Raw genomic sequence first — 12,961 nt, forward strand, 5'->3', positions numbered from 1 at the left:
TTTGCCCTACGTGAGTGCCAAAGAGTACCAATCCTGCCTCCAACATCCTTCGAAGACGACCAAGTTCTAGGTAGTAAATATTACACAACCCTTCCCAAACTAGCCAAGGCAGAAAACAACCAAGGCCTAGCAACCACTGGCCAATCGAAGTATTTCCTGGCAGCGCGGTTGGTCTGATTGATTGGACCGAGAGGCTCCAGAAACGAGCGCGAAGAAAGCAGACTGCAAGATGTAGAGCAAAGATGAGTTGCACAAAAACAAAACCCTCCTTCTATGTCGTGATGAATTGCCGCCGTATGCCGACGACCGAACCGTATGTGCAACGCGGCTTGATCAACCGCAAGTAGTGAGAGACAGTTCCAGTCGTGAGATAATATCCTCCCAAATTCCGGGTATCGTTTCGTGTCGTTTCCCATCAGTCCAAGCTGTCGTCAAAGTCGAAAACACCACCTCGCCCGTAGAGAAGAAGAAGGAGGCAGAAAGTATGCAACCCCCTCTGAGAATGCCTAGCTGAAGACGGTCGTCCATCATTTCATCTTAGCCTTGTACACCATAAACTCTCGAATACGAGCCTCATGATCTTCGCACGCCAGCGCCCACTTTCTCCGCACCTCCTTGTCCTGCTGCATCCAGTCGAGGTACTCTTGCAGTTCGTTGTCACTGCGAACAGCCAAAAAGTCGTATCCCTTGCGAGATCGGAGGTCGGCGACTTCCGTCTTTCGGGCGTTGAAATGATCGATTACTCGGGCATTGAAGCCCTCCCATCTCAGGACGTAGCCTTGGAATTCCTGAACATACTTCTGCCAAGCACCACCAGTTGGCTTGAGGCCTACCGCGAAAGTGGGCGGAGGCCGAGGTGCCACAGGAACGGCTGGAAAATTGAGTGCCGGCTTCTCCTTCTCCTTTTCGATGGGAATCCTGGTTGACGGCTGGCTCTCAAAGGGGAGATTCATCTTCAGGTCGCCCAAAGACCCAAGGCCGGATGGGTTCTGTGCGAATGGGGCCACGTTCTTGAGCTCAGCGAAGCTTGCCCTAAACTCATCGCTGTCCTCAGAACCGGCGGCGTTGGGATTGAACTCAGGCTTCTGTATAGCAGGCTTAGGGGTTTCCGTAACGCCATTCACATTGCCGGGCCTCCACTCTGGACGAGAAGGCTCCACTGGAATGTTCCGTGGCATAGTTGCTTGCGCAGCAGTTTGTGCGGCTCCTGTTTGCGGGGGATCAATATCCATGGCGTTCGGGCTCTTTGCACCGACAGGCTCGGCGGTAGTCTTGCGGCCTCGCCAGTCACCATCCTCGTCACTGTCGTAGTAATCGTTCACCAAGCCTGTACTGCCTGCTGTTGGCTTTACCCTTGTCTTGCGAGAGTTGGATCGGGTAGCACGGGTGGGGGATGTAGAAACAGAGGGCGCAAAGTTCTGTGCTCCGATCTGTTGAGTCCAGTCTTGAGCATCGAATTTACCTTCTGCAGAGGGCGATCCGGCAGCTTGGCCAGAAAAGTCCTTCTGGTGTCGTAAGGTCGGGCGCTTGATCGGCGACCGACGGCCTACACGGCTTCCGGACTGAGAACGTCCCTTTGCATCCTGGACAGGACTCCCCGCGCTAAACTGATAGGCTTCGGAACCATCACCGTTCACAAAGCTAGTGTTAATATCATCGGTGCTTCTCCGGCTGAATGTGGGTTGTCGCGGCTCGGTGCGGGTAAATGTATCGTCTTCGATGGGGAAGTTGAAGCTATCGCAAGTGTTGCTGTCAGCTTGATGTACTGGGCTATGATCATGGTTTGGGATAGTAGTTTTGCGCTTCTCGCGACCAAGCGGCGTCAGGTCCGGAGCTTGTCTCTTAACAAGTCGGCTTAGAAGTTCGCCTTGCTTGCGCTCAAAAGGCGTGAGAGAGTGACTTCTTGAGCTGTCTCCACTGGGAGATGAGGAGGCAGATGATGATACATCGCTCATGTGTTCTTGGAGCTGCGTTGTCGGCTTCTCCCAAATTACAGGTGATGGATGGTTGCCGAACGTAAAGTTCGGCTTAAGAAACGAAGCGGAAGACGCTGAAGAAAAAACGTTGCCGTACATTGAAGATGTTCTGGGCGTTCCCGTTGTCTGGGCGTTTCCATTCCCTATTAAAAAGTAAGTTGGAGCTCTGGAAAAGCATCTGATTGCGAACGAACCCTCAGTTGATGCTGCTGGTTTGGCTTGAGCATCTGCTTGATTGAAGCCAGAAGCCGCATTTGGAGGTGTATATCTCGCGCTGGCCTTGGACCTGAACGGATCCTTCGGTGAGTTCGCTGCGGTGGCGCTCGCCGTGTTGGGTCTATCGTCTTGAGGCGTGGATGTTCGAGGGCTTGAGGGTTCAGTCCTAGCCTGGCGCGGAACACTCTGAGCACGTTGGCGAGCACTTCCGGGTGAGAGATTGGGCCCAAAGCCTTCTTGAGGCTGCCGAGGACTATCGCGTTCGCGAGTACTCTTGGCTCTTCCAATAGGAACTCCATCAAATGGATTCGTCTTCTCGCCGCTGTGAGAGGAATACGGTGTGCTCTGCCGAGTATCTGTGTAACCCTCGCGAAACTGGGCCAGAGGATCGGGCACGCCTTGTCTGCGGGCGTTATCGGCGAAGATGTTGGAGTGGCGGCTCGTGGTTGAGTAATTCGAGGCATTCACCGGCGGCTCATCACCAGGAACAGGCGAGTTAGGCACATAACCACCCTTGCGTGCTCCGAAGGCCGCCTCCGCTCTCTGCCTCTGAGAAGGTGTTCTCGGCACAGGTCTCTTGGGAGGTTCAGGTGGCTCGTTCTTAGGCTTCGGTTGGGACTGGCTGGCTTTGCCTCGCATGTTCTCGAAGGCATGCCAGGCGTTTCGCTTTGCTTCGGGGTCGCTCTGTTGGTGAGCCTTGGCAGTGGGAGCGGCACCTGAGGCAAAGTTGCGGTATCTGTTTGCCCCGGAAGACGGCGCGGGCGCGGGGTTGCGAGCAGTCGCGTTACGACGGGGCGGAGGAGGGAAATTGGAACCAGCGTTCTGCCACGGGTTGCCCCTCACCCCAGAAGCTGTAGGGTATCTTGATCGCGTTCTGCCGGCATCGTACTTGGCTCTTTGGTCGGGGTCGGTCAGGACTTCGTGGGCGGATTGGATCATCTGAAACTTTGAGTTGACCTCGGCTTCTCTGCCCGGGTTGCGGTCGGGGTGGTACTTGAGAGCTACCCAAAGTCAGCACGTTAGGTCAAAAGGTTGACATAGGAACAATGGCGCACCGAGTTTTCGAAATTGCTTCTTGATCTCGTTTACGTCGGAGCTCGCTGGTATTTCCAGGTCCGCGTAGTAGTCGCGGCTCATGTCGACGCCCCCCATCCTGGCGGTGGATAGAGGTGATCAACTAATGGCAAGGTGCAGGAGCTGGCCGGTTTTGCCAAAGATGCATTCCAAGGTCAGACAGTGTATATGATGATAACGCTGAATCGGCTTCGGTTTGTGGAAAGCTCTCTCGTGGCGTAAGAAGGCGAAGTAGCGGGGCGTGACGTTGTCGCTTGCGGGTGGCTTGGCCTCGTGGCGCGGCGAAGCTAAACGAGGGTAGTCGACGAAAAGAGGCAGTGCACCGCTTGGAGAGAAAGACAGACTTGGTCGAGATGAGGTCGTCGTCGAGTGCGCTCGCTGGTCGTGGAAGGTGTGAGAAGAGCAAAAGAGTGAAAGCTGGTAGGTAACGAGGGTGTCAGCAGTTGTGTCACGGGGGTAGGTAAGTAGGTAGCGACAAAGCCGCCTTCCGCGTTGGAAATATCGCGAAAGGTACAGCAGTGGTGTCAGACGAGGGGAAAAGCGCCGAAAGGTGCCGCAGCTGCCAGGATTGGGAAAACAGCGCAACTATTGCGGTTTGTTGTCTCTCCAGCGCAGTGTATATCAAACAGACAGCAAATGCAGACTGCAAGGATGGGTATTGAAGCTAGATGACGGAAAGCACCGCGGGGAGAGTAGGTAACGATCCGACGACGCGAGCTGGGGTATCCGGTTGTGAACCCAGCGGGCAGCAACCAGTCGGAGGCACAGACGACAACAGATCAACTCGCCGGCAGTGGTTGGTCTCTCACCGTCGTCCGTCGGCCATCGCGAAGGGTAGATGCAGTAGTGATTGGACGGACGCGCATGCAACCATCACTGAGGGACAGCAACTCACCGAATGACGTCAAAAAACACCAAAGTCGAGGTGGTCTAGTCTGCGAACAGACGGGCAGACGAGACGCCAGATGGCGGGGGAATCTGCTGCAAATCTGTGTCGGTATCGTCCAAGAAGAAAATGGGATTCTTGCGTCTTCAAGAAAGGAGAGTTACGTGCCGCGTACGTCCTGGGATTTGGAAGAAGCAAATATTCCTTCAGGGAAGGTGACCTGGGGTCTTGTTGACGGCCCGTGAGTCCTTCCTGTCCGTTCGGTTGCGCGGGCAGCAGAGGGTCAATGGGGCAGGGGTCTAAATTTTTAGCAGGGACTTCAGGGACTCCCCGGCCACGTCTTTCAGCCCCTCCAAACCGACATCTTGACGCCTCAGCTCTTTCCAGCTCTACCTTACTGCCTTCACATCATCGCAATTGATGAGCTGCCTTCCTCACGAACCATGCGTGGAAATATTGATTGCCCAAACCGAATAGGTCTTTTGCGCTAAGCCGCCGTTCTAGCTCGGATCGCGGGAGGCGTGATGAGCAGCGCCTCAAGCTAACGATCTCGACCATCTCGACAAGCCACCCGCCGAACGGTCGGAGTGGGTAAACAACTACCGCCTGCGTATCAACGACCCGAACTCGTCACGCACTTCACCTCTTAATATTGGGCCAGTCTGCCATATTTCACGTTAGTAATTGTCTTGAAGTAGACATCGATACCTCAGTAATCCCCTCTCCATGTTTGCTTCCGCATGTCCCTTCCGTGTCTCCAATCCACTTCTTGGGCGCTTACCTTTTCTTCCCCATAATGATTTTGTCCTTGCCTGCCTGTGTAGCCTTCACCGTGCTTCAGCTCCCGAGTGCCGTCCCGGCATATCGAATCTGTTTCGCTCTCTCTCTCCTCGACCTCAGTCGGCGCCCTTGGCATCCTGATTATACCTGTCTTCTGCATCATCTATCTCATCCTTATTCTTGCAGAGAAAGGGCTCGAGCCGATGTGCCGGCTTTTAAGTGGCGGCCTCGTGAAGTGTAACTTACCACAGCCTGATGTCGCACAGCACATGATGTTCTCCTCAATTCGCCTCGCCGGCTTTCCTTGCCTTTCCCCCCCTCTCTCTCTCTCTTCACAATCATATACGTCGACTCGGCTGGTTTTCCTGTGACTATAATTTTCTCAACGCCGTGGGCACTATTGAAACAATCTCATGACGCCTTGGCGACATTTCATCCATCGCATCAGTTCTCGAGCAGTAGGTTTCCTTCGTTGTTTCTACCTAAACCTCACTCTCTGACAACATAACTAGGACAGAAGCCAATCAGCTACCCCTTGCAATGTATCGACTCCTCGAGAGCGGAACGTACAAGCAGCACGTTCCTCTATAGCAACGCCAAAACCTTCAAGAAAATTACCAGGACAGGCAAGGAAATTCTGGGAGAGACGACGAAGGACATCGACCGCACTCCCAGAGCACCGGTTCTCTGATACCCGATAACGATGGCAGCCCAAGGCTTCGAGGTCCCGATCATCAGTTACCATCAAGACAAGAACACCTAAGCATAGGTCTCAAGCTCGGCATAGCGGCATTACTGCTTGCTTTGGTCGTTTCTGTTGCCTTCATTACCTGGCTGTGGTGGGCACCTCACGATGACTTGCGCTGGCGCCAGTGGGTTCTTATCCCGAACCGTCTTCAACTGAGCGTCACAATTACGGGAATCATTATCCGTGCTGCTGTTGGTATTATTGAAGCCTCAGCCTCAGCCATGATCGCTTCTACAGTCATTGAAAGAAGTAGTGTCCCACTTCATACAGTAGCCCAGATATCTATTGCTCGTTTTGCCAGCGGTAGCTCTATCTCCCTTGCTTTTCTAGCACTACAATCCTCCATATTGGAACCAATCATTCGCATTCTTCTCATGTGCCTGGTACTGACAACTATCGGTTCACAACTTACTTCGACCCTACCCCTTTCGGACCTACAACTGACATCAGTTATGATATCCCCACAGTAAGTTCCCAATGCGTATGGCATTGTGCAAAACGATAACACCACAGAATTCCGGTACACCGTGATGAGTCGGAACTCCTGGAGACAACAGCCACAGCTGTCAGAAATCTTTACCGAGTATACAGGCGCTGCTCTAGAGGCGGACGGAATCGACGACACAGGATCGACAATCAGCTCTTCTTCCGCTAGCGTCGCAAGATCAGAGAGAGAAACTTCATGAGTTCCGCGGCAAGGCTCGGGTGGTCGATTCTCGATTTCTCTGCGTGCGGCCAGTCGTTTCAAATTTTCGACTGTGCGGTCGGAACGATGTTGCTGCAGTCGAGATCAACGTCTGCGGCAACATTCGTTTAGACGAGCCCTATATTCGAAGTGTCCCAGGGAGTGAATCAAATCCAACAAGTACTGTAGATTTCTGGGGCCCAGCCGTATTACGTAGATTTTACGAGGACATATGGCAGGTGTGCACGCCCAACGCGACCTTAGACTGGCCCAATGCCAACTCCTTTGAGAACCGGCGATCTCGATGCCGGTCCTATAACGCAGATCTTGTGGGATGTTGGTCGATTCGCTAGAAGTGACAATCTTCTGGCACAGCGAAAGCCAAGTCAACGAAACCGTCCTCATGCGCCCTAGCAAAACTGTAAAGAACGGCGCTTGGTCACAGCAACAGTTTCGATTCCACAGATCGCTCTCAGAAGAAGAGTTGGATTCGATATCACATTGACATCGTGCGTTCGCTTCGCACCTGGGTAAGTGGAAACAAGCCCTCAACTTGAATACGTACAGATTTAGTCTGATATTAGTGCTCATAGTTTTCCATCTGGAGCAGTCAAGCATCTGAATATCGTTGGCTCAAGCGGACGAACCAAGACAGAGCCAGTTTACGGTTCGGATAAGAGCAGGCGGGCGTATGACACCAGTGCAATTCGCAAACAACTAGGAGCTACTACAAGTCAGATGACCCTTGAAGATAGACAATGCCTGTCAATCACCGCCAAAGATTTGAATGCATCTTTGGCTGAGACTAATGATCTTCCTCAAGATGAGAAGATCAAAGAATTCTTTGACAGTATGTGGTTTTCCTGGCAAATCCAACGGTCTCGACCGATTTCATTTTTTTCGGGCGAAAGGTATTCCTCCGCAGACAGCGCTGATATGGTATACGCCGACATACTGAACACTGCCATCAACGAGACAGGCTCGCCCGCTCGTGCGCTCCAGGCCGTATATTTTGCCATGGCTCGCAATGCATACTACAATATGATGCCATTCTTCTCACCCCGAGAGAATGATGCTGCAACCATTATATCATACGAACTGGCATAGGCACCGGGTCGTCACCGAGGGTACTGGGCTGTGATGGCCATTCTCGGGATCTTCCTCGTCAATCTCATTGTCGTATGGTACCTCTTCAGCTCAACCAAGTTCAGCCTGCCGGATAACGCCTGGCACACAGTCGCCCAGATGACCGAGAGCGCGGACATCTCCAGCATCCTGTCGAGGGCCAAAGTCATGACAGACCACGAAGTTCGGGTCACCAGTAAAATGTCACTTAACGATGAAGATGACGACCGCTTCGTCGTCCGCAATGGTGCATTCGTTCGGGCATCCTTGTATTCGAAGACAGCAGGAGGGGACGCGGAGACGGCGTCTGATGAAAGCCAAATGCGCCGCCGCTTGGTGGGACATGGTCCTTGAAGGGGACGACGAAGGCTTCGAAGAAGGCTTCGATAAGATGTAGCAAAGCGCATAATTAAGCCAAGCAAGGTACCCAAGAAGGACGATAACACCAGAGGTGACGAAGTCAACATACGAGCACCAACGAGGATATCGTCCAATCAAATGAAAGGTAAATAAAAGCCAGAGTGAACGAAGAAAGTTGTGAAATAGCCAGTGGCAGAACACAATGATGCCGACTAGAATTCATTGGAAGATTCTCGCGACATACTCTCGACCGTCTTCAAATCCTGTCAAGATCTAGCAGATACGAATCTCAGAGAGCATTGAATCGAACGACTTCAGATGACGGGAGGTTGACCGGCCCCGGCCCCGGCCCCGCCCCCGCTGCCTCACGGACCCCAACGCGGACCCCAACGCGTGACGCGACCTGGTTGCTCTGCCAACTGTGAGGACATCCTGGTCGCAGGACACCTCTTTGCGCCCCGGACCTGGCCAGAAGCTCGGCAAACGTGTTCGGGATTCTCGCGCCATGCTCACGTTGCAGTTGAACTCAAGATATGTGCTCAGAAATATGCATCTTCTTTTGCTCAAATATTTGCGTGCGAAAACCAATTGATTTATGCTGCTTCCAACGCCCACAATCAAAACAGAGTCCCTAACAGTATCTTGCCCTCCGTGGCAAGGAAATAATACACACACGCAATGCTTTAGCCATGTAGCCATCCTCTGGCACCTTTCCAGTCCTGCCCGCAGATTATTCTCCTCATGAGCGCGTTCGCAGGTGTGTCCAACACTGCTGTATCCCTGGCACACAATAACAACGCCAAAAAACTACACGGCACTTAAGCCAAATCTTTGCTCATCTCGTAAGACCAACCACCATCTCTACGCAGCCTGTCGCGAGCCGCAATATCCTTGCGGATTTCATCCTCTGTCAAGCGGTCTGACCCGCTCCAGTTTGCGCTTGATGTGCGCGCTCTGAACTTGTGCCATCTCTCCTTGCTGTTGTTGAAAACTTCTTCCATGTTCAGGGCGCGTGGAGGGCCGAAAACATTCATGGGGTCTAGATTCTCCTGTCGCATGAGAGCTCTTCGCAAGTCGGGCGAATCAGCCCAAGGGGCAACGAACTCATCTGCGTCGTCGTCATCCTCGGCATCCGTGTCGATCTCGGGCAATTCTATCTTTTCGCCGTCCTGGAACCGAGGCGACGACCGTGTGGCGGATTTCTTGATAGTCGTCGTCTTCGCACTCGCCGCGGGCCGCGCTGGGGTTTTGTGCGCCGGTCCTGCCGGGTTGGGATTCGGGTTGAACGGAATCTCTCCCTTGGCAAACTGGTTGATATCCAGCTGCTTGGTTGCCTTGACCGTGCTGTTGTGCTGAGCTGTGACAACTCCCTTGAACAAATCTCTGGATGCGCTCTGGGGTCCATTGCCATAGCCGGTCGAGTACATCGGCTTGGGCATCTCCTGGGAACACATGTTAGCAAATACTCCTGCCAACCTGAAATAGTTACATGGACGTACCTTCTTGAAGCCAACTGATGGAGGTCGAACGGGAGGTCCCTTGATGTTCGGGGGCTGAATGTCCATGTCGAGCTCATCTGCGAAGTCGTCGCTAGTCCGCCTCCGTTTGGCCTCTTTGGTCTGATATGATGGTCCGTTGCGAACAGGCTTACGGCTATCCTCGTCTTGCGGAAGAGGACGTTTAGATCCGGCCTTTGAAGCATTGGAAAGAATTGCATTCACCGGTCGATCCTCCTGAGACCGAGGAATAGTCGATTGCAAACGGGAAGGAGGTCGCGAGGGAGGACCATCACTTCGCTGGCTAGCAGTATAATCGGGAGGTCCGTTTGGTTGAGATCGGGCAGCAGGGGGCGGAGCTCGTGTCTGCTTGGCACGCTCGATAGCAGCCTGTCTCTTCTTTGCCTCGGTTTGCTGGTCTTTCTCTCTCTCGCGCTCTCTCTGTCTCTCAGCCTCTTGACGTCGCTGGAGCTCTTGCTTGCGCTCCTCTTCCTGAATAGCAGCGCGTTTGCGTTCGAGCTCGAGCTTCGCATCCTTTCTCTTCTGGAGATCTCGCTCTTCTTGTTCTTTCCGCTTAGCAGCAAGTTCAAGAGCCTTAGGTCGGCCTGTGGATCCTGCGGAGCTCTTGAAGCTATTGACTGAAGCCTGCTTGCTATGAGAGCTTGGCTGAGACCTGGGTTTACTTGATGAACCAAGCGTACCCTCTAAGCTGGACGAAAGCTGGCTGTTTGAGGGATGGTACTGAGAGTGTTGAGAAGTAGTGTTCACGCGAATAACGGTTGGCTGCTGCTTCGTCCTGCTGGCGGTTTCCTTCGTGGGCTTCGTGGGGCGGCGAAGCTCTCTGGCCCTGGCCGACTGGCTCGGACCGGCAGATCGAGGCGCTGAAGGAGGAGGCACTGGGGCCGGCGCCTCCGCCATTTCCACGTCTGGCCTCTCCTTCTCCTCCTTATCCGACTTGGCAGCTGGTGCGGATGATTCGGTCTCGGCTTGGTTCTTAGCCTTGCGCGGGCTGGTTCTCGTGGGCTTTGGCGCTTCCTTAGGTGCCGGCGTTCGTACAGCCTTCTCCCTCTCCCTCTCCCTCTCCCTCTCTTTCTCTCTCTCCCTTTCTTTCTCTCTCTCCCTTTCTTTCTCTCTCTCCTCCTTCTGAGCGGCAATTTTCTTCTCCATGGCAGCAACCTTTTCTTGTTCTTCGCTGAAGACTCTTGCCTTCTCGCGTTCCTCAGCACGGACCCTGTCAAGCTTGCTCATCTGGTCGGCCATCAACCGTGACTCCTTTTCCTTGCGCTTGTCTTCTTTTTCCTTTTCGACGGATGCCCTCGTTCTCCGCGCCACAGGCCGCTCGGGGCTTCCAGGTGGGGCAGTCGCTTGTGTATCGACTGACTTGTGCTTGGACAAATCGGGATACAGAGGCTCGGCGGAAACTGACTGGGGAACAATAGACTCCGAAGACGATTCAGAGTGGAAACCAAGTCGGGTGGTTGATGGCGACATAATTGATGACTTGCCCTCGGCACTGATTGCCGCGCTGCTCGCAAGAAGACCCTTGGAAGTCTTCAAAATCGAAGACAGCTTGTTCTTGACCTGCTTCAATGGGCTGTCGCGGAAGCTTCGCGTCGGTGACTTGGGGGAGACAGGACGTCCGTCCTCGGGCACTGCGGATAGAGGGTTGGAAACAGAAACGTGCTTCTGAGGAGAAGTCAAGTCTTCCGCCATCTGATCTTTAGAGAGATCAGGCAAAGCCGACACTGATGCAGATTTGCCGTGCCCATGTGTGCTGGTAGTGCGATCGGGAATGATGGGAGCCCGCTTGGGAGAACCTGGTCGGCCAACGGGTTGCCGCTGCTTAGGGAAAGCAAACTCCGGGCCGCTGACGGTGTCAGTGCCATCAATGCCCTCCATGACATCGGCCGTATGGCTCTTAGGCAAGTGCGGTCTCGGAGGAGAGGCAGGACCGTCCTTCGCGGGGACAGGGGGTGCAATCCAATCGTCTTCGTCTTCGTCGTCGTCCTCGGGGAACGCCCCAGGAGTGGGTGGTGCCGCTGCTGATTTCTTCGGCGAAGCAGGCCTAGCCTCTGGTGCTGGCTGAGGAGCGGTTGCCTGAGCAAGTTGCTGGACGACTGCGGAGCTTGGAATCGACTTGGAGGGTCGGCTGGCATTCGGCTGTGATTTACCGAGCATGCTGATTTGATCCTGCAGACGCTGAGTGTAGGCCTTGTTGTAAGTAGACGCGTAGCTGTCGGCATCCTTTGCCGTTGTATCCGCTACAGTATCAATGTCCATATCGTCGTTATCCTCCTCATCGTCGGAATCACCAAGAACCTCCACGTTGTTGCCTAGACTCTTTCCGCCAGTGTGTCTGCCGTAGTAACTTGTGCGGTGATTATCAAGGTGGCTTGTCCTTGACACACGAGGTCCCAAACTCTTGTTCTTCAAGGGTTCTCTCGCAGGGAGCGAAGCAAAGTTGAGACTGCTCTTCCTGACAGGCCGGATGGGACTGGAATCAACGGATGGGGATCGGGTGTCGTCGTCGAGGTGGACATCCACTTCTTGCTGTAATTGCGCATCGGGCGTGGGTTCAGGCGAGGGCGACGGAGCTGCTCCAAGTGACGGTGATCGTGAGTTTTCTTTGGCAGGGGAGCGCTTGACGGGCGACGTCTTGATAGGAGAAGTCTTTACGGGCGACACAATCTTCGCAGAACGAGGCTTAGGGGACCTGAATACGGAAGAGGGCACCTCGACCTCCTCTACCGGACTTTGAGGAGCTGACGACTCGGCCTCTTCGATGGTGACATCCTTAATGACACGGGTTGTCTGGTCCTCTTTGGCGGTTTGGAATGTGACTTCAGGAGAGCGCATGGTCTTCGTCTCGGTCGGACTTTGTGGCGCGTTCTCGTCGTTGTTGGTGTGGAATGCGACATGGGCTCCCCGTCCGCCAGTCTTGGGAGGGCTGGATCGAGGCTCGGCGATCTGTGTTTCATCCTCGATGAGGTCGATGTCCATGTCGTCCACATTATCCATATCCTGACTGCCATAGTAGCCAGAATCGGCCAAGAGAACAGGTTGCTTCGAGACGGCGGGTCTTGGTGATGCGGTCGCTTTGTGCGGGGAGACAGTTCTGCTAATCAGGGGAGACGAGGTCGTTTGTGCGACTTCAATCTTGGTTGTAGAAGTTCGAGTAAGCTGTTGTGTAAAGGCATTCGGCGCGCCCTTGGGAGTTGCGGAGAACACATCGGACAGTGGCTAGACGTTATCAGCATGAGTTGACGCGACTCGAAGTTCGTAAAACTTACCACACGCGGCTCGCCATTGTCGACCTTACGCGCCGTTCGCGGTGTCTTGCCACGGAGCTTTCCGGGAGTCTTGAAAATCTCGGCCACGTTTCTGTAGATAGTGTTAGCAAACGAAGCCTTGTTGGTGCAGGGATGTACGTGCACTTCGTTCTCGTTGAAGATCCCAGCCATATGCTCGTTAAGCCAGTCCACCTCGTTCCTAGCAGCGAAGGAGAACTCTTCGGCTTCTGCTTGGACGATGCTGAGGGCCGTTGTCCTCTCTTCGGCGATCCAAGAGGCGGAGCCAATAGGCACACGCGTGCCTCGCATGGTAGCCATTCTGTGA

General features: G+C 54.0%; 2 protein-coding genes across 2 annotated transcripts; both read right to left on the reverse strand.

The window, feature by feature from the left end:
• Positions 1-527: 527 nt before the first annotated feature.
• On the reverse strand, positions 528-3,344 carry CkaCkLH20_00954 (DnaJ domain-containing protein; the record flags this gene model as incomplete). Its single annotated transcript, XM_038883674.1, has 3 exons — positions 528-2,119; positions 2,171-3,193; positions 3,248-3,344. The coding sequence occupies 3 exons, from the start codon at positions 3,342-3,344 to the stop codon at positions 528-530; spliced, it is 2,712 nt and encodes a 903-aa protein (XP_038751269.1).
• A 5,324-nt stretch (positions 3,345-8,668) lies between these two features.
• Positions 8,669-12,954, reverse strand: CkaCkLH20_00955 (inner centromere protein; the record flags this gene model as incomplete). Its single annotated transcript, XM_038883675.1, has 3 exons — positions 8,669-9,292; positions 9,350-12,586; positions 12,637-12,954. The coding sequence occupies 3 exons, from the start codon at positions 12,952-12,954 to the stop codon at positions 8,669-8,671; spliced, it is 4,179 nt and encodes a 1,392-aa protein (XP_038751270.1).
• Between the last annotated feature and the right edge of the window lie 7 nt (positions 12,955-12,961).

The sequence above is a fragment of the Colletotrichum karsti genome (genome assembly GCF_011947395.1).
Source record: "Colletotrichum karsti strain CkLH20 chromosome Unknown Scaffold2, whole genome shotgun sequence".
NCBI classification, from domain to species: domain Eukaryota; kingdom Fungi; phylum Ascomycota; class Sordariomycetes; order Glomerellales; family Glomerellaceae; genus Colletotrichum; species Colletotrichum karsti.